Genomic DNA, 26,597 nt, shown 5'->3' with positions numbered 1-26,597 from the left:
TCTTATCAAGTATATGAACTAATTTCCTTTTATTTTCTAAGGGAACATTTCTGCCAAAACAAATTCTCTTTTTCACTAAATGCATTATAAATTACGTTTATGTCTAATAAATCATAAAAATTATCGTTTCTAATATTTAAAAATAATTTCCTTTATTAGAAAAAAAAAATGAGAGGAAGGGTTTTTGTTGTCTAATATTGCCTCATCTAACTTAATGTTTTGGGAGGAAAATATGGAAAATGCATACATTAAAAAATCTCATCTTCTATTTCTATTTGTTCCTCTAAATTGGGTGAGATTTTAAAGGACAATAAAATACATAATTATAAATTTGTGGAAACTAAATTGTTTGGAAAAGTGTCTCATATTTGATGTTTTCATTATTATTTATAGGGTGTAATACAAGAGCACATGGAAGGAATAATATATAGCTTTTCTTCTTTTTCATTTGCTTCTCTTGATTAATTTAAAATGAAGGAAAATTTCTTAATTAAAGAAAAATGGAGTTTGAAACAAATAAGCACTTTATTGTTATTTAAAATTGAATTGAAGAGAAAAAGAATGGTGATCGGAAAGAGTCAACATCAAATGAGAGAGAGTAAGCAATATAATTATTGGTCAACGAAAAGGTCATCTATCAATAGTCCAAATCTATCATTAGGGTTCGATCAAATGATTGGCTTTTCTTCGAATGTTTGTCAAGGAAAATCACCTCTTATTCAACTTCCCAATATAATCTTAAACATTATTATTATTATTATTATTATTTTATTTCAAAAATTAGGTTCCTCACTTTCTTTTCAAACCCCCAATTTTCATTTCTTACCAAAGTTACTAACTTTTTCCTTCTTAGTTTTTGTTTGGTCAAATTCCATTTGTGCCAGACATATATATTTCTTTTAAAATTAAATATTGCAATGGTTGTATTGGATAGAACTAGTTGCAAATGAAGTAAATAAAATTATGTTTTCTTAATTCCCCTTTATCCAAATTATACATTATAAATAATTAAATTTTATAAAACCGATATGAAATAAAATCAGCATGGTGATTATTTTAATTTTTAAAAATAAATATTTATTAAAAGGTAAAATTGAAGAAAATATGATACCAAAAGAGTAAATCTTTATAAATTAACACCTTAAAAAAACTGAATATTCTTAATTTACTTTATTCAAATGCATATTAAACTTCTTAACATAATTTTATTGAAATTAATTTGATAAAAATCAAGTCTCCACAGGCCATTTTCACGTGTTAAAGTAATTTAGAGCATAAATCGAAAATACTTAGCTATATTGTATGGATTGTTTGTAAATAAATTTTTGCGAAACATGATTTTTGAGTTATTTAGATTTGAACAAAAGCACCTAATTCTTATAATTGTATTAATAATTAAAGATAGAAGAGGAGATATTAAATGTTAGGGGGAAGGTATTTATGGGATATGCAAGTTATTTATGGAAAAAAAATCTTATGTAGTTTCACAAATATATTAGATAAGTATAGGAGAAAGAATATGAAATGTAGAAAGAGAATGTTTAGAAATTATTATTAAATATTAATTGGGTTGATAGTATATATGGATGATATCGATTCAGATAGAGAATCCATAATAAATTTATTTGTCTGTTATCTATTGAATATCAATTTTAAAAATTATAAATTTTTAAACTGAAATATAAAAAAAATTATAAAAAGTGAATGTATATTAAATTAAACTTTAATTATAATAAATTTAACAAAATAAAATATAATTTTAATTTTAATTTTTTATAAATATTAGATATAGGTAAGAACGAATAATATAGTATTTGCATAAACTTTTGTAGAAGTTAATATGTTGTACTCAGCTCTTTTATAAATTAATATCAATTTATCTATTATTCATTATCTGTAATATTCGTTTAAAATATTCATTTATTACTCAAATTTTATATATAAATATTTTTATCATCGTCTCTAATTATGTAAAAGATATTAAAGAGGGTGTTAATTACTAAAAAGAAGGGAACATAGTTTAATTTATGAGTTGATCTAATTAATAAAAAATGAAATGAAAATAGAGATGCTACAAGGGTGGCTTTCGCATGCCAACCCATGTCACTTGCCTACAATACAGGGACAACTCATACTCATCACTTAACCCACTAAATTGACTACATCTAATTATTAGTTCAAATAATCTTAATATTCAATAAATATTTTTCTTTTCAAAATTAATTTAAATAATTATAAACCAAATCAAATATATTTATATAATTTTTGGTCTTAATAAATTATTATTTTTTGGTTTTAATATTGAATGGTTTTATTTAATTTTATTCTAATATCTTTCGATTTATTTTTGTTTAGAAATTTTTTTAGATTATATCTTAAAAGTAAATTTGATAGCATTTTTAATATAATATATAAAATAAAATAATTTATTAGGAAAAACAGTTTAAAAAAATAAAAAAAAGCTAAAAATTTCGATAATGCTGATAAAATCTTGGACGCACAAATATAGATATTCTCATCAAGATGGTTTATATTTATGTTGTAAGATCCATGAAAAATATTTACTTTAATACTACTAATAATTTTATTACTAGTAGTAATAAATTTATTTGTGAATGGAAAATATAATAAGTTTATGTAAAAATAAAATGTGGAAAGCTAAATAAGAAATTTTGGTAGCTTAATTGGTAAAAAATTGTGGTGATTTCAAGAACATGGATTCAAAATTGATAGTGGATGAAGCACTCCATGTTTTAAGGCATTATTGAGGGATCCAATATGTCAAGTGGTGATTAAAATATTAATATAATAAAATAATATTAAAATAATAAATAATATTAAAAAATTGTTGAATAGTAAAAATTTTAGACTATAAATAGCCATGAGATGGGAGACTATTTTGCACAAAGAGAGGAAGAATCAAGTGAGAACTCTTGAGAAATAGAGAAGAAAGAGTTAGGAAGAAATTTTTAGTTGCAAGAAGAAGAGTAGAGGTTCTGGAGGGTTTTCGGGGAAACAAATTCTGAGCAAGAGATTAAGTCTGGAATAGAGATAGGGGAGCTAACCTTTCTAAGCTTTTATATTATGATTTAGTATTGTTTTATTACTATTCATGTCTTGAAATTCTGTGTGAATATTTGTTAATGAAAAACATAGGTGCTTGTTATATATCTATCTATATTGAATTTCTGTGTTAATATTATATGTTGTTGTTTTGAATCTGTAAATAAGAAATTTGTTAAAACTAGTTGAGGAACACTTTGGCTAAGGAAAGACTTGGTACTTAAGTTGTCCATTGTGACGCACCTCTCTTTCCTGGAAGTCTACTCGACAAGTTTTTAACTTAAATCTTGTTGAACAGATTATGTATTGTTAAATTATTGGGCAATATATCTCGTTGGAATGAAAATGTATGATGAATTCATGTTATTGTGGTAGATATGGAATTATGAATTATAATTGTGATGGTAGGATAGAGGAATCTTAAAAATCGGAGTTGGTACATCCCTCATCATAGAGCAGCCCTGGTCAAATCCAGTAAGTTGTGACTAGTCATATGTACTGACATGTATGGTGAGTTTGATTCGTCAAACATTTGATTCTTCTCCGGTGACCATTTATGGTGATATTTTAGTATTGTTAATTTATTTTGTGATATATTCATTTTGTATGATTTCTACGATGATTGGATTTTATTGGATTTGAATTTATGCATCTGAACATGATATGAGTATTATGGGGAGATTTTGTAAGAGTATAATGTGAGTTGAGGAATATGAGCATGGTATGAGTCTCGTTGAGAGATTCAGTAATGATGTGGTATTTGTGTATATGTTGATGTTGAGGGTCCTGTAGTTGGAGGTTATCCTGATACTCTAATAATCATCCAGTCTCAAGTAGAGAATGATGAATTATGTGGTGAGAGGGGCAGGAGGTCCTGGTCTATGTGCCGGTATTGGACATAGTGTTGAGGACTAACCTTGTGGATGGTATGAAGTATTTTGGATGTGTATTTGTAAGAGGAAGTAGAAGGCATCACAAGTGCATAACCTCCCGTGATCGCTCATCAACATATCATCGGAATGAGTGTCTATTGGGTATTGTGGAATGAGTGTCTATTGGGTATTGTGGAATGAATGCCTATTGAGTATTGTGGAATGAGTGTCTATTAAGTATTGTGGGATGAGTGTCTATTATTAATTGTGGTATTGTGGAATGAGTATCTATGATGCGATTGTTGTATGCTGGTATGAGTATCTATGATGCGATTGTTGTATGATGGTATGATTATCTATGATGCGATTGTTGTATGATGATATGAGGGTGTCTGACATAATTTTTATATGAGATTTGTTGAGTGTATCAAAGTAATGGATGAGTATCTATAATGCGATTGTTGTATGATGGTATGAGGGTGTCTGACATAATTATTATATGAGGTTTGTTGAGTGTATCAAAGTAATTATGCATGTTTTATAAATGATTGGTTGCGTGTTAACTCACCCTACTTGTTTGTGTTTGTGTATGTGCGTATAATTCCTTATACGGGAACAAATTGAGGAATGTCGTCTGATTCGGTGCCAATGAAAAAAGAGATAGAAGAATAAATTAGAAGAATTCGAATTATATTTATGAGTTTATAGTTGAAATCTGAGTTTAAAACATATATATATATATATATATATATATATATATATATATATATATATATATCAACTATGAATTATCAAGTGTGAGATTAAGGGATGTTACCTTAAATGTAATGGTACAATATATAAATTTATCAAGTGTGAGATTAAGGGATGTTACCTTAAATGTAATGCTACAATATATAAATTTATCAAGTGTGAGATCTTAAGGGATGTTACCTTAAATATAATACTACAATATATAAATTATGAATTATCAAGTGTGAGATTACGAGATGTTATATATGTAAAATTGTGGACTAAATGATGGATAAAGATCCAAAAAGACTTTATTTTAAGAATTTTTTTCTTCCCCTTTTAATATAAGAAAAATAAATGAAGGTGTCTCTATCGTAATGAAATTATATTTAAAAATATTATTTGAAATATAATATAAAAAAAATTATAGAGTAGTAATGTATTTATATTATGAAAGTGAAGAAGAAAAAAAGATGCATTGGAATTTGTTTGAATGCTTGGTAACCACCCAACACCCAAAAGTTACGGGATTCTTGAAAACGAAAGGAAAGTGAAAAGAGAAAAAATGGAAGAGCAAACAAATGCATGTTCATAATTTACTCTCTTATTAATAGTTTGTAACTCGTCGTTTTCGACTATGGATCTTTTCTAAAGAATTTATGCTAAAGATAAACACACCACAACAACTTAAATCACAACAAAATTTTCTCATTTATCTTCTCTTTTCGAATGTTTCTTTCGTGACAAAAAAATTATCAAAAATAAAACTACTTTAATTAAAATAAAATGAAAGGTGAAAACAGATATCAACAACCAAATTTATTCCTAACTTTATAAGATGAAGTTTGAATTTAAATCTAATAATTTTTTCAGTAAGTTATATAAGTGTTATTATATTAGTTATATTTAATTAATTTAAATATATTTTTTATTCTTAATTTTGAACAAAAAAAATTATAATTTATTTTTGTTTTAAATAAGGTTATATTCGCGAGATGGATTGTACGATCCTATCTATGTCAAAAGCCAAATAGTTATTTGGACAAGATATTAGTATTACTAATTATCAGCTTAGAGCAAAACACAAAATTACTAACTATTGGATTGAAATTATGTTTTCATTAATTAACGTCTCACACTAAAAATTATAAATACACGAGATTAATAATTTATATTTATTGTGTATTAATTGTTACAAGTTTCCTAACACGACCAAATAAAATAAAGAAAAAGTAGTGCTTATAAAGAATTGGACGGAGTTTGGAGAATTAAGAATCTCAATCCCATAGTTGGAAACAATTTTGATTCTCAAACTTAAAAAGATAAATAAGCATAGTTTAACATATAAAAAATTTACACGTAGAATTAAAAAGATTATATTCAGTATAGTTTTAGATTTAAAAACCAAAATATATTAAAATTTAAAATAAAAACAAATTTTAATTTTAGATTTGAGTTTTAAAACTAAAAACATATTTAGTTCAGTTTAAATTGAATTTCACAAAACGGTGAAATGAAGATAACTTGATCTCTATAGTAAACTGAGATAAAAATAATAGGGTTAAATATATTTTTAGTCCCTAAACTATTGACCGTTTTTGGTTTTCGTCCCTCTTCCAAAGTAAGGTACAATTTGGTCCTCAATCTTTAGAAAACGTTCGTTTTAGTCGAAAAAACGAACGTTTTGAGGACTAAAACGAGGACTAAAAACAAAATTTTGAGGACTAAAACGAACTTTTTTCTAAAGAATGAGGACCAAATTGTACCTTACTTTGGAAGAGGGACGAAAACCAGAAACGGCCAATAGTTTAGGGACTAAAAACATATTTAACCCAAAATAATATTATATGATATCAAAAGTTTTCATGAGAAAGGTCGAAACAAATATATTTTATTAAGAATAATGAGAGGGTTATAAAATACTCCTGTACGGAGAAATATATGTATGGGAATAGATTCACATTTAATATATATATTGAAAATATTAGCATTAAATTAAGTGAAGATGAATTAAAAATGAAAAAGTGGAGAATAGTAATGTAAAATGTGAAAGAGTGGTTCTAAAGAGAAGTTTATCAGAGATTTTGAAGGAAAGTTACGATGATGTGAGTGTAATAGTGATGAGATAATGTAAAATCGGTGAAACAGGGAACAATACTGAATGTGAGCTTTGGGGTTGTTCAGGACAAACACTTGAAAAAGAAACTTCTCCTTAATAATTATCATCAACTTTCTATTGCTGTTTCCACTCACACACATTGAATCTATACGCAATTTTCTTTCTTCTTTTATTATTTTTTTGTTTTGTTTTTCCTTTTAGTACAATTTGTGAGGCTGTTGCATATCAATCTAACAACATCTCAGAGACGTTAAAGAAAAAAGTATTAATGCTTTTCGTACTATTGCAAGATGCAACAACCATTGACATGCACTTCCATTCTATCATTTTTTTCTCTTTTTCAATCATTACTCTTTCTTTTGGCTTCGCAGAGGAAAGAACTGAAAAATAAATTAAAAAAAAAAGTCGAGAAACTGAAAATACTAAAAATTAAAGGTTATGCGGTGAACGTGGATCGAACACGTGACCTTCAGATCTTCAGTCTGACGCTCTCCCAACTGAGCTATCCCCGCTGTTGAATTGTGTGTTCATTTCATTATATAAATAAGAATATAATAAAATATTGGAACAAAAGCTTTTATGGGAAAACGAAAATCTGACACACTTTTTCTTTTTATAATATTTTTAGACTTATTTTCTAACGAAATCAGGTTTAACTCTCTTAAGGTAAAATAATGAGTAGATTATATGGGGAAATTGCTATGAATTTAATTAAATCATTGAATAATATAGGGGCGTAATGAAAGTAGTTGTTTTCCCCTGAAATATATAGAAAATAAAACAATATAGAATGTTCCCTTTTTTTAATTTGTCAAAATAACATGACGTGAAAATTCACTGGTGAAAATATGTTAAAAAAATGAAATTTTCCCTTTGGTCCACGAAAGCTTCTTATTTTCAAGATCATCCCGTTCAATAATAGACGTGGAAGAATAATATGATTTTGTTCAAATATTTTAACTTATTTACTTTTTTAATTCGTTTTAGGTTGGTGTTTCCTACATTTTACCTTCTCTTGTGACACTCTCAGTTTTTAAAAAAAATATGACAATATTTCTATTTTTAGTGTTATTTTCTGGACTGGGCCTTTCAGAAATGTTGAACGAACCTTTTAGAAAGTATGATTCTGAATGTAAAAATTAGATTCCAAGTATCATAATCCATAATTATAAAGTTGACAATTATGAATTGAACTAGTTTACAAAAAACACACTTATAATTAATTTTAGATTTGTTCATCCACAACAATTTTATTTCATTTTATTTTAGATTAAGTAATTAAAAAAAAAGTGGTTTTGAACAACCCCTACAATAGTACACTTTAAATTTCATATGATCCCTCCTGTTTTTTTATATTTTTCATTGCTCGTTTTTGTTAATGTTTCAAAATTACTTATCTTGAATATAGATTATACATTCCATAATCCTCGTTATATGTTTGATGTTTCCAACACGTGTAGCTTAAACTTTTTAATGTATTCTAAATTGCATTTTTGAGCAAGGTAAATATAAGAAAGCAGGAATAAATTGGCCTGGATTCTACCTTGCTTTTCAAAGACATCTTTTTCATAGTTATTGCAGTGGTATTTATTCTATTTCTATATATTAGAAACCTGTTGATTTTAAGAATCGTTTGAAAAAAAAATTAAACTCTCACTTTTTCTATTTTCACCATACAATATTAAAAAAATAAGAATAACGTCAAAGCAAAAAATAAAAATAAAAAACCTGAAGCCAAATGTTGTGTGTGTATACACTAAATATCGAGACCGAGATAAGATTCATTTATGCGTCTGAGTTAAATCTAAGAATATACTTAAGTGTATTAAATTTTCAATGAAACATAATAAGGGAGGGGGGTATTTCCTTATCTTAAGTTTAGAAATTTTCTATGTATTCCCTTTTTGAAATGCAAAAATATTTCTAATGAAAAGAGAAAACTAGAAGAAAATTGATTGAGTTTGAGGTACAAAGATATTATAGGAAATATGTATTTTAAAGGCAGAAAGGCAGAGCAACACCGTGAATAAGAAGAACTTGTAATAAAATGTTAAACTAAGTTTCCACGTATCACTGTAAATGATGGAGCGTTTGTATTTTGTCAAACATCATTCACTGAAGTTGTGTGCTCTCCCACTTTTGACTATCCTTTCTTGAAGGAGGGTATAGGATTGTAGATTGAATGCAAGTGTGGGTAGAATGCTTCAAAATGCGAGGAAAAACACAAACGAAAAGGAACATTTCCTAAACTATTGTTCCTTTTGCGTTTGCTAAAGAAAAGTTACAGCCAAAATTCCATAGCTAATGTTCACAAGTAATTCGTTCGGAAAACTCCCTTCCATTCTCGGTAAATGCACATGATTGAAAAGTACAATTAATAAATTAAATGGAAGACAACCAAAAGACTGAACTCACCACATCGCCATATCCGTCACAACAGATACTTCTCAACCACAGTCCTACCAAACTTCTCTTGAACATCCCTTGGTGTTTCAATCTGGAACAGACAAGAAATGCCACATGAGATATCACAGGGAAAAGTTGCTTTGCAACATCAGTAAGACGAATTACTAACCGCATTAAGTGCTTTGAAGACAGCCTTAACTGTATTATGAGGATTTCTGGAACCAATGACCTATCAAAACAGTCAAAATTTGAGCAACCAAACACTGAAATACTTGACCGTGCTCAATTTTTCTAGACAGCAGTTACCTTAGACTTGACATTCTTTAAACCAGCCAAGTGCAGTATGGATTCGACTGTTCTGCCAGCTTTCATACCAGTTGTTGTTGGAGCAGGCCAGAGATACACCTATGGAATAATGCAGATGACATGAAATCTGCATCTATATCTATATAACATATACAGACAGGAAAATCTCATACTCATCTAAGACAACTAATTTAAAACGTCTCAATGTTTCTAATGGAAGAGGAATTTTCATGACATAAATGGGGGAGGTAACTCCTAGAAGAAAGATAAGAAATTCACTACCTTGGTCTTTTTATAAGAAGTTTGAATTGCATGGGCAATTGTATGCTCCTCATGTCGCTCTACGTAATGCAAATTCTGAAAGCATTTCTCGTAGGCCTAATTGCAGTCAAATCAAACATCAATTCAATATCTATCAGTAGTCTAAAATACTAAACATCGTTAAAGATAATGCACATAAGTTTTTTTATTTTGAGATAAATAAATATAGTTCTAAGCTGGTTGGTTTTAGCAATGCTTTAAAGCTATACTCAAGAACAGTGCCAATGCGAAATTTAAAGCATTCAAAATTGGATTTCAGATTACAGTCTAGGAAAGTATATACACTTAAAGAACCCAATAAAAACAATTAATACATAGTTAATTGAGAGTCTACGATAACAACAGACCAATATCTGATTTCAGTTAGACTGGAAATATACAAAAACCAGTTCTCTTTTTAATTGGAATTAAAAAAGACATTTGGATAATCTTTGGAACAATTAAATAAGATGTGATTGAACTTAGTATTGAATTTATCCCAGTTCCCCAGTTCCTTAATTTTAATCCATTTCGATCTCAAGGATTGACAAACCTAAAATCAATAATCTGAATACAAAACAAGTTAATTCACCTTCCGCAACTCGTAGGAATATCTAACGGAAAAGGGTAGTTATTTTGATACTCTTGAGAATAATAAAAGCAGACATGTTATGAAATTTGGATCAAGTCGGTTAAAACACAGAAAACTTTAAAAAATTGTGTTTGAGGGATGATGAATGAGAGATGTAAGGTTTGTGGATTCATTACAAATGTTTTCTATTTGAAAATTTCTAATGACAAAGCAGATGTCACAGCGACATATCTCAGCTCCTCTGTAACGAGGAAAGACCATGAAAACATGAGGGTGGAAGAAACACGTGGAAGCAAGCGCGTGAGGAAAAAGAATATTAGACTCAATGATTATGATTGGACGGGAATTCATTAAATAGAAGTTTGTTAGAGGAGGGAGGGGGTGCTGTCATTTTACGTATTCTCTGACTTCTTTTTGTCCTGTGCATTTCTTCACTCTGCTGCCATTTCCTTTCTGTTATACGAACTTTTTATTCTCAGAATATTTGGAGGACGTTTTTTTACAGAGGCTTACGAAAACCATTATAACTTCATTTCATTCTCCTTCCCAAATTTTATTACTGTTATATTGCTGTCTTACACTGGTGCTTTCATTCTCTGAACTATGGCCGAAAACACGAGACTAAAAGAACTAGCTACTGAAATAGCTCGTCTCAAGGACCTTCCGGCGGAAGTTTGTCGCATCGCGGAGGCCATGGAAAGACGTGAGCGAGAGTTACAAAAGTGGATGGAACATCTGACATTACGGGAACAAGATACAGAAACCAGATTCCAAACACTTGAATCTACGTTGGGGTCCTTGCTTCAAACGAAACCACCACCCTCCACTGAGCCACCACCGTTCCAAGTGCGTAATGTTAAAATTGATTTTCCTCGCTTTGACGGTACTGACGTTCTTCAATGGATCTTCAAAGCAGAACAGTTTTTCAATTACTACCGCACAACCGATGATCAACGTCTGATCATAGCTTCCATTCATTTGGAGAAAGAGGTAATCCCTTGGTTTCAGATGCAAAATCGTGCCAATGCCTTTCCAACTTGGGTTGCTTTTACTCGTGCTTTGGAAACTGAATTTGGTCCTTCACCATATGAATGCCCCAGGGCCACCTTGTTTAAACTCACCCAAACATCATCTGTTCATGACTATTATACGCAATTCACATCTCTGGCCAACCGTGTCCAAGGCATCACGACAGAGGCTCTCCTAGATTGCTTTGTAGGAGGCTTAAAACCAGATCTCAAACGTGATGTTATTGCCCAAAACCCCACTTCTCTACTGCGTTGTGTATCCTTAGCCAAATTATATGAGGAAAAGTACATTCCCAGAACCAGGTTACCAAACACTTCCTATTATCCCAAAACACAAGCCACAAACACCATCCCCACAACCTCACAATCCATACGATCAACCTCCTTACCTCCCTTATTATCCTTACCGCAGTCATCTACATCCAGTACCCAAACCAAACCCAACTTCATAAAAAAACTTACTGCTGCAGAAATGCAATTACGCAGGGAGAAGGGCCTCTGTTTTACATGTGATGAGAAATTCACCATGAATCATAGGTGTCCCAATAAGCAATATTTTGTTTTACAAGTGGATGAAGAGGTTCCTATTGATGTTCAACATGACCCTCCGGAGGACATTGTGGAGGTTGAACCTCCCTCAATCGTGGAACAACACCTTTCATACAATGCATTAAAAGGGTCTTCAGGACTTGGCACGATGAAATTTAAAGGGTCTATCAATGGCATGATGGTCCAAGTTTTATTAGATAGTGGAAGCTCAAATAATTTCCTGCAACCCAGAATTGCTCACTGTTTGAAACTTCCAGTCGAGCCTATTCCCAATTTTCAAGTGTTAGTGGGCAATGGTAATGCCTTGGTAGTTGAAGGATTCATCAAGGACTTACAAGTTAAGATTCAAGGTCACTTGCTGCAATTGCCAGTATACTTACTTCCCATTTCAGGAGCTGATTTGGTGTTAGGAGCCGCTTGGTTAGCAACTTTAGGACCTCATGTCTCTGATTATAGCAGCTTATCTATCAAATTTTATGTTGGGAATAAATTTGTGACTCTGCATGGAGATCATTCATCCCTGCCACAGCCAGCTCAATTCAACCATTTCAAGAGAATGTGCCATACCAAAGGAATTGCTGAGTTATTTTCCTTGCAGGTTCAAACCTCTCCCACCATACAAGATCAATGGCTGGATCTTCCAAAGAATATGGAGCCGGAAATTGTATTGTTGCTCCATCAATACAAAACAGTTTTTGACCTTCCAACAGGACTACCCCCTGATAGGCAACAAAATCATTTTATTCCCTTAGTTGAAGGTGCTAAACCTGTGAAGGTACGTCCATACAGATATCCTCACAGTCAAAAGTTGCAAATTGAGAAAATGATTTCAGAGATGTTGCAAGAAGGAATTATTATTCCATCCACCAGTCCGTTTTCGTCACCAATCATATTGGTTAGGAAAAAGGATAATACTTGGAGATTTTGCATAGATTATAGAGCTTTGAATGCTATAACAGTTAAAGATAGTTTCCCTATTCCCACTGTGGATGAATTACTTGATGAGTTGTATGGGGCACAATTTTTCTCTAAACTAGATTTAAGGTCTGGGTATCATCAAATATTGATTAAAGAGGAGGATAGGCACAAAACAGCTTTTAGAACTCATCAAGGGCATTATGAATGGTTGGTCATGCCATTTGGTTTAACCAATGCCCCTGCCACCTTTCAAGCCCTCATGAATGACATTTTTCAAGGTATTCTAAGAAAATTTGTCTTAGTCTTCTTTGATGATATATTAGTATACAGTCCCACTTGGAAAGAGCACCTCCAACATCTTGAGACAGTCCTACAGATTTTACAACATCATCAATTATATGCAAAATTATCTAAGTGTGCTTTTGGCCTAAAAGAAGTTGATTATCTGGGTCATACAGTATCTGGAAAAGGTGTGACCATGAACAAGGACAAAATTGAAGCTGTGATGCAATGGCCAGTTCCCACCAATCTCAAGCAACTGAGAGGGTTTTTGGGACTCACAGGTTATTATCGAAGATTTATTAGGCAATATGCCTCTATTGCTGAACCTCTAACTAATCTTCTAAAGAAGGACTGTTTTATATGGAATGACGAAGCCACTCAAGCTTTTGATGCTTTAAAAGCTGCTGTTACTCAAGCCCCTGTGCTAATTCTTCCAGATTTTTCCATTCCTTTTGTGTTGGAAACTGATGCTTCAGGATCAGCTATTGGAGCAGTGCTGATTCAAAACAAACATCCCATAGCATATTTTTCCAAGAAATTGAACCCCCGACTTCAACGCCAATCTGCTTACGTAAGGGAGTTTTTTGCCATTACTGAAGCTGTAGCCAAGTTCCGACATTACCTTTTAGGGCATAAATTTGTGATTCGAACAGACCAAAGAAGTTTAAGAAGTCTCACTGAACAGGCCATTCAAACACCGGAACAGCAGAAATGGTTACATAAATTGCTGGGGTACGATTTTACGATAGAATATAAATCGGGCAAGGACAATGTGGTAGCTGATTCTTTATCCAGATCATTTCTTATGGCATGGTCACAACCCCAACTAGATTTCCTACCAGAATTACGAAAGGCTCTAAATACAGATGAAGAAGCAAAAAAAATCATTACGGATTGTGTAGCCAACAAGCATGTTGCTCCACATTATGCAGTCCATGATGGCTTACTTTACTGGAAGGATAGGATAGTCATACCTGCATCTCCGGAATTAGTTCACAAGTTGCTTAAAGAATTTCATAATTCTCCTATTGGTGGGCATGCAGGAATCACGAGAACATTTAGCAGACTTGCTCAACAATTCTATTGGCCTGGAATGCAGCAGGATGTGAAACATTTTGTTCAGAATTGTCTGATCTGTCAGCAGGCAAAATCAGTTAATTCTCTTCCCTTGGGGTTACTACAACCTTTACCGGTGCCAACTCAGATCTGGGAAGATGTGGCAATGGACTTTATCACCAGCCTTCCAAATTCTCAAGGCTATATGGTGATAATGGTAGTGATTGACCGACTCTCCAAATATGCTCACTTCTGCCCTTTGAAAGCGGATTACAACAGTAAACAGGTAGCTGAAGCGTTTGTCAAAACTGTCATCAAATTACATGGGTTTCCAAAGACCATTGTTTCAGATCGGGATAAGGTGTTTGTAAGTCAATTCTGGCAACACTTATTCAAATTAAGTGGAACTACCTTGCACATGAGCACAGCTTACCACCCTCAGTCCGATGGACAGTCAGAAGCTCTTAATAAATGCTTGGAGATGTATTTAAGGTGCTATACGTATGAGTCTCCTAAAGAATGGGGCAAATTTTTACCTTGGGCTGAGTTCTGGTACAACACTGCTTATCATCAGAGCAGTGGTATGACTCCATTTAAGGTAGTTTATGGGAGAGATCCTCCACAATTGACTAAATACACTCCTCAGGCTTCTGATCCTCCAACAGTTCAAGATGACCTTATGATGCAACAGGAAATGATCCGCAAACTGAAACAAAATTTATTACGATCACAGCACCACATGAAAAAATATGCTGATGTCAAACGGAAGCACATGGACTTTCAGATTGGTGATATGATGCTGGTAAAGTTACAACCGTACAGACAAAATTCAGTGGCCCTGAGAAAGAATCAGAAATTAAGCATGAAATACTTTGGTCCATTTCCTATCATTGAACGAATTGGCTCTGTTGCTTATAAGTTGTTGTTGCCCCCAACAGCAAAAATTCACTCTGTCTTCCACTGTTCTCAACTGAAACCTTGCAGGGGAGATCATACTCAGCAATATGTTCCAGCACTCACTATTGATTCTGAGACTCCCCCTGTTATTCAACCTGCTGCTGTGCTTCAAGATCGTCAAATTATGCAAGGGAATAAGATAGTAAAACAGTTCTTGATCCAATGGGAAGGGTTAGAAGAATCAGCTCCTACATGGGAAGATGAAAGTGCCTTACGTAAAGCCTATCCAACATTCAACCTTGAGGACAAGGTTAATTTTAAAGGAGGAGGAATTGTAACGAGGAAAGACCATGAAAACATGAGGGTGGAAGAAACACGTGGAAGCAAGCGCGTGAGGAAAAAGAATATTAGACTCAATGATTATGATTGGACGGGAATTCATTAAATAGAAGTTTGTTAGAGGAGGGAGGGGGTGTTGTCATTTTACGTATTCTCTGACTTCTTCTTTTTGTCCTGTGCATTTCTTCACTCTGCTGCCATTTCCTTTCTGTTATACGAACTTTTTATTCTCAGAATATTTGGAGGACGTTTTTTTACAGAGGCTTACGAAAACCATTATAACTTCATTTCATTCTCCTTCCCAAATTTTATTACTGTTATATTGCTGTCTTACACTCCCACTAATTTTGACCCAAATATATCAAGGATTTAGCACAACCTAATTCAACTTAACATCACAATGGTCAAATAATAGAACCTAGCCAGGATAAATGTCAACCAAAAGAATCACGAAGATTTGGGACATAAATCAAATCGTCAATATGCTTGAAGCTAATACTAGTAGTTGAAACATAAGAAAATCTATATGATCTCTGTCGGGTATCAAATTGCAAATCTTTTCTACATTGAACGCAGGCCAATTGGAAAGAAACAATCCAGTGCCAAACCGTTTCAAGGAGTGCTTGAAAGACCTAATAAGATACTGTGAATACCTTCTGAAGGGCAACTGGGACTGCAGGGCCTTTGGCTTTTGCAAAACCAATAACACCATTATAGTTTCCACAAGCTACCATAGCAGTATACTTCACAACTTGTCCTCCCTAGATCAAAAGGTTCAAACCAACTAAGAACAGACAGAAAACAAAGAGGGAGGCAACAACAGGAAGCACAAATTTATAAATTACCTTGGTGACTTTACAAGTTCGGTTCATGTCTATCAATCTTGTATCAAAACCCTAGTATAAGCAGAAAACCAAACCATGAGTCAGTTTTATTATAAGCATAATAAGAACATGGGATAAATAACGAAGTTTATGTAAACAAGCAGGGCAATTGAAGTGCACAACATAAGAATCAATTAGAACTTCAAAAAAGATCAAACAACAAGGATACAATGTCCTTGAAAAAAAGATCAAAATATTAATTTGTGCTTCGTAAACAGGACACTGGATAAATAATTAAGGAGGGAGAAAAGGGAGTAAAACAAATAGAATTAAACTAGTTGAAATTATATACGTTTTTTTTCTCTTAATTTTAGGAGTTTTTTAATGACTTGAACACCCTTGCTGGTAGTTTTCTTCGCTCGATCAAACTCAGAAGATCCTTACAAAGTAGGATTGTCAGGAATATCAATTTATTTTACTATCAATTCACCCCATCCAATTCCTTCCACAAAATGATTCCAAAACCGAACATAACATGAAGTCAACTAATTTGATCAGGAGAAGGTGGGAAGCGCCTCAAAATCTTTGTTTCATACTCTCACTGACAAAGCATACAGAAAAGATTTTTGCTTTCTACGCGGAGTACCATAAAAAAGTTATTCTGCTAATACGTAAAACAAAAGGCAGTGATAAAAGTTTATCTAAAAGAGTAAGCTCCTACTAAGTGAATTCGTCTCTAAAATGAGCCAGTAAGAGTGTATTCACCGTTGGGGCACTGAAATCTTAACCCACTACAATTCAGCAATCAATACACAATTTGCTGGCACACTTTAGAGAGTGGTTGGTATAGTCGAGTAATTGAACAAGGTAAAACATGGTGTGGGTCAAAATGCCAAGCCAAGTATAGTGTTTGGCTCCACATCCAATATATGGTTTTTCATGGTTGCTTTTAAACTAATAATTATAGCTTCCACATCCTAAACATGATTTCTTACTTCTCAACAGGTTACCAAACACCAAAAATCAGAGAATTATGCACAAAACAACCTCCAAACATGATTTCTTACATCTCAACTTGTTACCAAACACTAAAAGCAGAGAATAATGCGAGTACAAAAAAGCTACCTTCCGGTAAAGCGGCTTTCTCTTCTGCTCAGTCAATTCATTTCTCTCCTCAGCAAGATCCTTGATCTCTTCCTCCAGTGCCTTCCCCTTCCTCCCAAACGTATATTCAAGCTCCGCCAGCTTCTCCTCAAGCTTCCTGTCAATAGCCTCAAGTTTAGCCAGCAGTACATTATCTTTCTCCTTCATGTCATCAAACTCCTCCTCCTCCTCACCATCATCCCCTTCCCCAATTAACTTCTCCTTCTCCAACTCAGCGTCTTCCCGTGCATCCGCCGCGGCAGCAGCATCCTGCTGCTCACGCTGTATCACACCATAATTGGCAGGGTTATCAGGATCATAGGCCTCCTTCCACTGCACCAACCTCAACGCCCTGTTAAGCTTATTCTGCAGAACAAACCTATCCTTCTGCTCCGTCACCACCTTGAGCAGGTTCATGAGCTCGCCGATAACCCTATATTCCGGACGTAGACGAAAATGCTTGTGCTCGAACTTGTCAATTTTGGTCATCCACTTGAAGGCGTCATCGAGGGTTTCGGCGTCGGTGAAGCTCTTGAGAAGGTCCTGGTGGCGCTCGAACTTGCGCTCGAAGTCGCGGTGCCGTTTGTCGGCCTCTTCCTGGGTTTCCTCGTCGGAATCTTCATCGGAGTCCGTGGGCTCCTCGTAGCGATTCAAGTCCCCCTCCGATTCCTTCTCGTTCTTCTTTGTCAGCTTCGCGATGAGTGGCTCCACGCCCATGTAATCCTGCTCGGGCTCGGCGTCGATGTCGGCTGTGTCCAAACCGAGTCTCAATCGCTCGTTTCTCTCCCTGAGTCTGTCGCGCTCCACCTCCGCTCGAAGGTCCAGCACGATTCTGGCGTCCGAATTGGTGGAGAAAGGAACATTTCCGAGAAAAGGAGCGCGTGACCTCGGTTGCGATCTGGCAGAATTTGTTACGATGCCGGTGGCGGATTTGAATCTGAATATGTGGCGGAGATTTCTTCCATAGTGGATGTAACCCATTCAGAGTGATGTATCACTCTTTCTCTGAGACAAATGAACTGCAGTTGCTTGGTTGAGAAGAGAAATGGAATATACATTAAATTAGTTGGAAAAACAGAAAGTGCAGAATAAGAAATTACGATATAATTTGTTTGACACACCTCAGAAGTAAGAAGGAACGGCAATTTGTGGTGGCTTCAACGGCGGCACTGAACTACTCTTATGTGCATTCTCTCCGACTGCCAACAGAGGAAGAGGGTTAAGGGAGTCGTTCAGGGTTTTTGCTTTATTTATTTATTTATTTATTTATTTATTTGCATATTTAAATAATTTTGTGTATATTCAGTTGGACTAATGCTTACATAGTCTCGTCAAGAAAATAAATAAATAATTGGTGTAAGAAAATTTATTTACCCAGATTTATTTATTTGTGTATAGTTAGTGTAAATTTCTTTTATACTGCTGGGTACATACTTAATAAAATTGGATCTCTGTATGCAAATTATTTAATGTTTGTTTTTCAAAAGTATGTATTTTTGTAAGAGCTTGTTTTTAAATAATTAGATTTTAATTGGTTATTTAATCTACGGTATTTTTTTTATTATAAGAGTTAAAACAAATTTTACCCGATTTTATGATACATATGTGTGTCCATTTTTTTTTTTAATTTTTCATTCTAGCAGAAATTTTTTAAAGTATAGAATAAATTTTATTTAAAAATAATTATAAAAATATTTTTTATTATTAAATATTTTTATTATAAAGAAATATAGTTATTAAAAATAAAGTAATAAAATAATAATTTTAATTTATAAAATAATTAATTTTACATTAACTATCATTTAAAGAATAACAATGAAAAAAAAATTATTTAGTTTAAAATAACATAAAATTGAAAAGAAAAAAAATTAGAAACAGTACACCATAAGATACAATAAAACAAAATCATTATGGTTATACTAAAAGTAATTTTATGATGTTTTTAAAGATTGTTTAGTACAACTTATAAAATAATCAACAGGTTTTATATTTATATAGAAGAATTTAATGAACATTTGGCCAAAAATTTTATGGACGATCTCATGAAATACAGTTTTTCTTTTTTGATAAAATTATTTTACCATAAAAATAAATTAATAGTATATTTTCTCTTTTTACATTAAAAAAAAAGAGAATACAAGATTCAAAAAATGTTTTTTTTTTCTCAACATTCCAACATCTCAGATAGTAATAATATAAAGTGGATTATTAACTTTCAAACTTATATTATCTTATTCCAATTTTATTACTAAAATTCTTATTAAGGTAAAAAAATTGGAGTTCGATTTTTTTTTTTTACAAAAAGACAAGTGTTTTGGTTACTCTTTTTAATTATTTTAAGCTGTACGTTAGTACATGAAAAATATTATGTGTGGAGTTCAATCTATAATTCTTTTTTTTACATTCTTTTTCAATTTTATATCCCCAGTTCTTATTTTTTAATAATGTAACAAATATTTATTTTTAAAACTTGTTGTAGTTTATCATGTTTGACATGTTTGATTATTTTCAAATGTAAGTTTATATTTTTTTAGAATTCAGTTTTATAAAAGTAAGACTTAGATTTTTCTTACAAACTCAATTTTAAAGTAAACACAAGCTTATATATTTTAATCCAATCTAAATGTTTCTTCTTCTTCAATTGAGCATTGAAATTTAAAATTATGCGTTAGAATCCACAAAAGTACTTTTCAAACTTTAAACTAAATTAATTATTGTTTAGAGGTAAAAATCACTGAAAATACTACCTTTTACCTAAAAAAACATTCTTCATTCACATAACCGATAAACAAAACTCTCTGGTCATTATCTCCTTTAATCTTTAATTATGATTTTAATTCTTAACGTCATAATATTTTCTTCAATCTTTGACATCAATGATAATGCACTGAAAGGAAAGATAATATATTTTAACAAGATGAAAGAGTAATTAAGGAACAAAAAGAACTGTACAATTTTACATGGTTCTCTGTAAATATTATGACATTTAGAAAGAGTTTGCATAATAAATTTGGTGAGTAAAGTTACTTAAATAATTATACTCTCTTCAATTTTAAATTGTTAAATTATTTAAGTTAGTAAGATTTACATTAAAATAGTAATTCTTTAATGAATAACTTCTGTTAGAAAAATTAGTTTTTTATTTGTTTTAAGGCATCCACTTTCAAGAAAGAAATATATCATATTAAAGTTATTATATTCTTTGATGAAATGTTTCTCAAATGGTACGGGTATTTAACATTGACATTTGATAACTTTATAAATTATTCAATAGCAACATTTTTATTTTATTTTATCACACCAATTAAATTACTCAATTTTTTCATTTATCCTTTTTTTAATTTTAAATAATATTATTTTTCGCTCCATTTCTCCTTTTTTTCTATTCACTTTTGACTCTATAATCTAAAGAAAGTTAAGTGAAGTACATTAACATTCACCATCATGAGTGTCTAACCTGAATTCGTAGAATCATATAAATGTGTAAATTTGCATTCAGTAGTAAAACAATAACATGAACACAAGTTGGAAATACAATAAAAATATAATGCAAAAGATAAAAGAGAAATTTTGGAAACTTTATCACTAAACATGATAAATATAAGTAATACACATTAGACATAAGTGTGAAAGTTTTTATTTAGAAAAAGATTGTGAGACAAGAACATACAACAAAAATAATCTAAAATAAAATTCAAGAGGATAATTCTTTCTATCCTTAAAAAAATACTATAGAAACTCTAAAATTTTTCTCAACTCATTTCATATCTAAAAGTTATTTAAAAAAAGTGAGAAGAGTATATATAAAGTTTTTCTAATTTGAAATTTCAAATGCTAATACATCCTAAATGAAATGAAATTTTAACCAGCCATTAGTGTTTGACCAAAAATTAATATATAAAGGAAGAATCTAAATTTCAAAATTTAAATTGAAAGATATCACTTAATTGATTGTTTGAATTTTTGAAACATATTTTTCACTGATCAAGTTTTCTCTACTTCATTCCTCCTGCTCATCTCTGTTAACCTTGACTATTTTGGTCGAGAATTTTAGTGGACTACCTCAAGCTTAGATGCTTTCAAATTACTCAATACTTTTTAGTCCTCTAATATTTACACTTCTAACTTCTTGAGCTTAACAAGATTCAAATACAAAACTAATTTTTATGCCTATTTAACAATTGAAAGAATTTCTAACTTCCTAAAATTTAGAACAAAAATAAATTTTATTTTACAAACATTTATTTATTTAATACCATTTAAATTTTATTCAATCTCACTACACCGCGTGATACAATATACATTCAGGAGGATATTGGGTCAGGAGGATATTGGGTCAATTGAAAGTGTTAGTGCTAGGCCCAAAAGAAATATTAGGAGACCCACAAATTCAGATGACTACGTGCACTGAGAGAGAGAGAGTATTGTGTTTGTTTTATGAGAATCTTTTTTGTTAAAACATTTTCTTATTGTGTTTACGTGGTTATTGTGATATGCGGATAAATCGTTAGTATATGTAGGAAATATAAGGAATGTAATAAAACTGAAAAAGACAGAGAATATTATTCACTAAATTTCTATCTTTCTTTTTCTTGGAGGCCTGGTACCTCGAATACCAGATTGTCACTCAAATACCTATCATTTGGTGCTTTCAATGACAACTTCTCAACCTTCTGCCATAGACCTTCTAATTGAGCAAGTGTCCCGTCTCACAGCTCGCATCGATGATCTTTCTTCAGAGGTTGCTTCCATCAAGCAAAAACCCTTAACGCAATCATCGTTTCCGAAGCAAACTCCCAAGATTCGGTTGAACTGTCCTCATTTTGATGGGTCCAACGCGTTAGACTGGATTTTTGCCGCAACTCGTTTTCTCAACTATCACCAAACCCCAAAAGCCGATCGTCTCCAGATTATTTCCTTTTACATGGATGGTCCTGCCCTTAGTTGGTTTCAGTGGATGGAGAGAAATCACTTCCTTCGTTCTTGGAAGGATTTCTTACACTCTTTGGAAACACGCTTTGCTCCATCTCGTTTTTAGAATGTTAAGGGATGACTCTGCAATCTTTATCAGACTAGGTTTGTTTTGCAATATCTCAATGACTTTGAAGGCCTTGCAAACGGGGTCACCAACGTTCCTCCTTCTTTTTTGCTTGAGTGTTTTATTTCTGGTCTTCCTCCAGACATTTAGCGTGAGGTGCTCGCTTTCCAGCCAGTGTCATTTTCGGAAGCAACGGAGTTAGCCAAGCTTCAAGAGGACAAATTTAACTCTATCGTACAACCTCAACGGAGTTCCAATGTACCCGTTTCACGTTCTCTACCATCGACACCACGCCAAGCTCTCCTACCCACACCAGTTACTCCAACTGTTCCATTTAAGCGTTTGTTAGCCTCAGAAATGCAAAATCGTCATGACCGTGGATTATGGTACAACTGTGATGAGAAATATAATCCTGGACACCGTTGCAAATCTCGTTTCTTTCTTCTCGTGCATGATGATGAGGAGACTATACCTTCTGATCTTCCTCTAGATGATTCTATTACTTCCAATGTACATGACTCTGCTCAGTTGAGTTTAAATGCATTATTAGGGCATTTTAATTCGAAGATGTTTTGCGTCACAGGACAAATATTGGAGCATTTCGTTCGCATTCTAATTGATAGTGGAAGTTCTCATAATTTTCTTCAATCTAAATGAGCTCAGGAATTGGGTCTGCCTTTTAAATCTACGAAACAAGTATCGGTGATGGTTGGCAATGGCCATGCCTTGACTTGCTCTCAGGTTTGCACCAAGTTCCTCTCGTAATCCAGAATCAAGCATTTTTGGTGGATTTTCATTTAATTGATCTATGCGGGCCTGAGGCCGTGTTGGGAGTGCAATGGCTTCAGAGTTTGGGTCCTGTTTTAACCGACTATGAACAACTTACCATGCAATTTACTTGGTCAGGCCAGATGGCCAAATTGATAGGTGACGTTAATAATGACTCTTTGCCAATTTCGGTTCATCATTTGCGTAAATTGTTCAAGTGGGGCCATATTGCTAAATGTTTTCATCTTACTGTGCTGCCGACTATGTTAGTTTATGCTGCGTACTTTTGTGTGATTCCAACTAATATTCCAGAATTATCTACTTTATGAATCGATTTCAATCTTTATTCAAGGAGCCTTCATCCTTACCTCCTGAACGCCCCACTAACCATGCTATTACTTTATTACTCAATTCAGCTCCTGTGAAGGTTTGTCCGTATCGTTATCCTTATTCTCAAAAACAAGAAATTGAAGCTTAAGTGGCCCGAATGCTTGTTTCAGTGGAGATTCGACCTAGCACCAGTGTTTTTTCATCTCCGGTCCTCTTGGTTAAGAAGAAAGATAACACTTGGCGATTTTGTGTTGACTACAAGGCTTTGAATGCCATCACTGTTTCGGATAGTTTTCCAATACCCACCATTGATGAATTACTGAATGAATTGGGGGCTGCCATTTGGTTTTCCAAATTGGATTTACTACAAGGCTATCATCATATTCGCATGAAGCCGGAAGACATTCATAAGACCGCTTTTCGTACCCATGATGGGCATTTTGAGTTCTGGGTTCTACCATTCGGTCTTTCGAATGTGCCTGCAACTTTTCAGGCCACCATGAACGCCCTATTTCGATCGCATCTACGTAAATTTGTCATCATTTTTTTTTGACATATTGATCTACAACACTACATGGGAGGATCATTTATTACATTTGCAAATCACTTTTGAATTGTTGTATGCCAACCACTTTTACTTGAAACAATCCAAATGTTCATTTGCTTTACAACAGGTTGAGTACTTGGGACATGTGGTCAATGCTGGATCGGTAGGTCCGAATTCTTCTAAAATTGAGGCAATGTTGTAGTGGCCACCACCTACCTCTGTGAAAGCATTGAAAGGATTCTTAAGTTTAACGGGGTTTTATCGCAAATTCATTAAAGGTTATGTACTTTGGCCTCTCCTCTCACAGATTTACTTCGTAAGGATGCCTTTCATTGGTCTCCTTAAGCTCAGACAGCTTTCGATAACCTAAAGCATGTGATGTCCACAGCCTCAGTCTTGGCTCTACCAGATTTCTCGAAACCTTTTGTTATTCAATCAGATGCTTCTGGCATAACTATGGGCATGGTTCTCTCTCAAGATCAACAACCAATTGCTTTCTTTAGTAAAAAATTTTGTTATCGGATGATGCAGGCATCTACCTATTTACGGGAGTTGCATGCGATAACTCTAGCCATTAAAAAGTGGCGACAATATTTGTTGGTACACTTTTTCATCATTCAGACTAATCACAAACCCCTAAAAGATTTATTGGCGCAAACTGTGCAAACTCCAGAGCAGCAATTCTACGTGAGTAAACTCATTGCATATAATTATACGATTCAATATCGTGCTGGTAGTTCCAATGTGGTTGTCGATGCTCTTTCTCAAATTATTGCAGAGGATAATCTGGGTCATTCTTATGTGCTCACTATCCCTCACTTTCAATTTTTGGAGGAATTAAAGGATAATTTACAGGGTGATGTCAGTTTTGTTCAACTTTTACATGATATAAATCAGGACCTTGTTGCATTTCCAGATTATAAATTGAAAGATGGATTGATCTTTTATAAAAATCGAATTTGGTTGCCTGCTACGTCTCTCTTTCGTGAGACCCTTATGAGAGAATTTCATGCAACCCCTTTAGGTGGGCACGTGGGGCTTGTTAAGACACTTCATCGATTGTAAGAGAATTTCTTTTGGCCCTCTATGACTAAGGATGTGAAGACTTTCATTCACAACTGTGTGGTGTGCCAACAAATTAAATATTTACCACAAAAACCAGCTAGGTTGCTTCAACCTCTTCCATTGCCGCAACGCGTTTGGGAAGACTTGGCCATGGATTTTATTACTGGCCTTCCATCTTCACGTGGGCACACTTCCATTTTAGTGGTTGTTGACCGTTTCTTCAAAGCAGCCCATTTCGCCACTCTTCCTACACAGTTTTCAGCATATCAAGTGGCTACACTTTTCTTTGATGTCGTGGGCAAACTACATGACATGCCAAAGAGTATTGTCTGTGATCGTGACCCATTATTCCTCAGTAAGTTTTGGCAAGAATTATTCAAAGCTAGTGGGACACAATTGTGGATGTCTTCTGCTTATCACCCAGAGACTGATGGACAATCTGAGGTTCTAAATCGAACTCTTGAGCAATATCTGTGTGCTTTTTGTAATGCACACCCAGTCAAATGGAGTCACTTCATTCCCTGGGCAGAATGGTGTTATAATACTGTTATTCACTCGGCAACTGGATACACCCCATTCGAAATTGTCTATGGATGATCTCCTCCCTTTGTCGGGTTATATATTGGGTCAATCACAAGTGGAGGATGTTGATCATTTACTTAGCTCACGAGATGACATTTTATCCACTTTAGGTCGAAATTTACAAAAGGTTCAGGATAGTATGAAATCAATGGCTGACGCTCATCGTCGTGATGTTCAATATGAGGTGGGAGCGTGGGTTTATGTCAAACTCAAGCCAAATCGCCAAACTTCGCTTGCTGGAAAGACCCCACAGAAAATGGCAAAATGTTATTTTGGACCATTTCAAATTCTTAGTCGAATCAGCCCAGTGGCCTATTGTTTGGCTCTTCTTGAGACATCAAAAATTCACCATGTATTTCACTGTTCTGTTTTGAAACCACATCACGAACCTCCACCTTCAATAGCTGGCATGCTTCCGTCAAGTAATTATAATAATGGTCCTTTACTTAGTCCAATTGGTCATCTTAGGAACCCATGAGAACAATTCCAGTGAGTCTCCACACCTGGAAGTTCTGGTGCAATGGCAAGAACTCTCTCCTGAGGAAGCTGCTTGGGAACCTTGGATGGATATTCAACGTACTTCCAACCTTGAGGACAAGGTTCTTTTGCAAGGCGCGAGGAATGATACAATATGCATTCAGGAGGATATTGGGTCAATTGAAAGTGTTAATGCAAAAGAAATATTAGGAGACCCACAAATTGGGATGACTACGTGCACTATGAGAGAGAGAGAGAGAAAAAAAAAGTATTGTGTTTATTTTATGAGAATTTTTTCTGTGAGAACCTTTTCTTATTGTGTTTACGTGATTATCGTGATATGCGGATAAATATTTAATATATG

At 33.3% G+C, this 26,597-nt stretch overlaps 1 protein-coding gene and 1 non-coding gene across 3 annotated transcripts; both read right to left on the bottom strand.

Moving 5' to 3' along the window:
• Window positions 1-7,225: 7,225 nt before the first annotated feature.
• TRNAF-GAA (transfer RNA phenylalanine (anticodon GAA)) lies at window positions 7,226-7,298 on the bottom strand. Its single transcript has one exon. It is a non-coding gene; the product is annotated as a tRNA-Phe (tRNA).
• A 1,511-nt stretch (window positions 7,299-8,809) lies between these two features.
• LOC124823974 (Ribosomal protein S5 family protein) lies at window positions 8,810-18,677 on the bottom strand. 2 transcript variants are annotated; one of them, XM_088107044.1, is made up of 8 exons: window positions 18,548-18,677; window positions 17,409-18,445; window positions 16,305-16,355; window positions 16,113-16,220; window positions 9,781-9,876; window positions 9,499-9,597; window positions 9,362-9,421; window positions 8,810-9,283 (listed from the first exon to the last, which is right to left on the bottom strand). In XM_088107044.1, the coding sequence occupies exons 2-8, from the start codon at window positions 18,405-18,407 to the stop codon at window positions 9,218-9,220; spliced, it is 1,479 nt and encodes a 492-aa protein (XP_087963170.1). In that variant the 5' UTR covers window positions 18,408-18,445; window positions 18,548-18,677; the 3' UTR covers window positions 8,810-9,217. The 2 variants fall into 2 exon arrangements, with proteins under 2 accessions (XP_087963170.1, XP_087963171.1); XM_088107045.1 differs by having other exon boundaries at window positions 17,409-18,454; window positions 18,548-18,674.
• Between the last annotated feature and the right edge of the window lie 7,920 nt (window positions 18,678-26,597).

Source organism: Vigna umbellata, chromosome 2 (assembly GCF_029865625.1).
Source record: "Vigna umbellata cultivar VRB3 chromosome 2, Vumbellata_1.0, whole genome shotgun sequence".
NCBI classification, from domain to species: Eukaryota; Viridiplantae; Streptophyta; class Magnoliopsida; order Fabales; family Fabaceae; genus Vigna; species Vigna umbellata.
The sequence above is the reverse complement of the archived record's forward strand: the minus strand, read 5'-3'. Positions and strand labels throughout refer to the sequence as shown.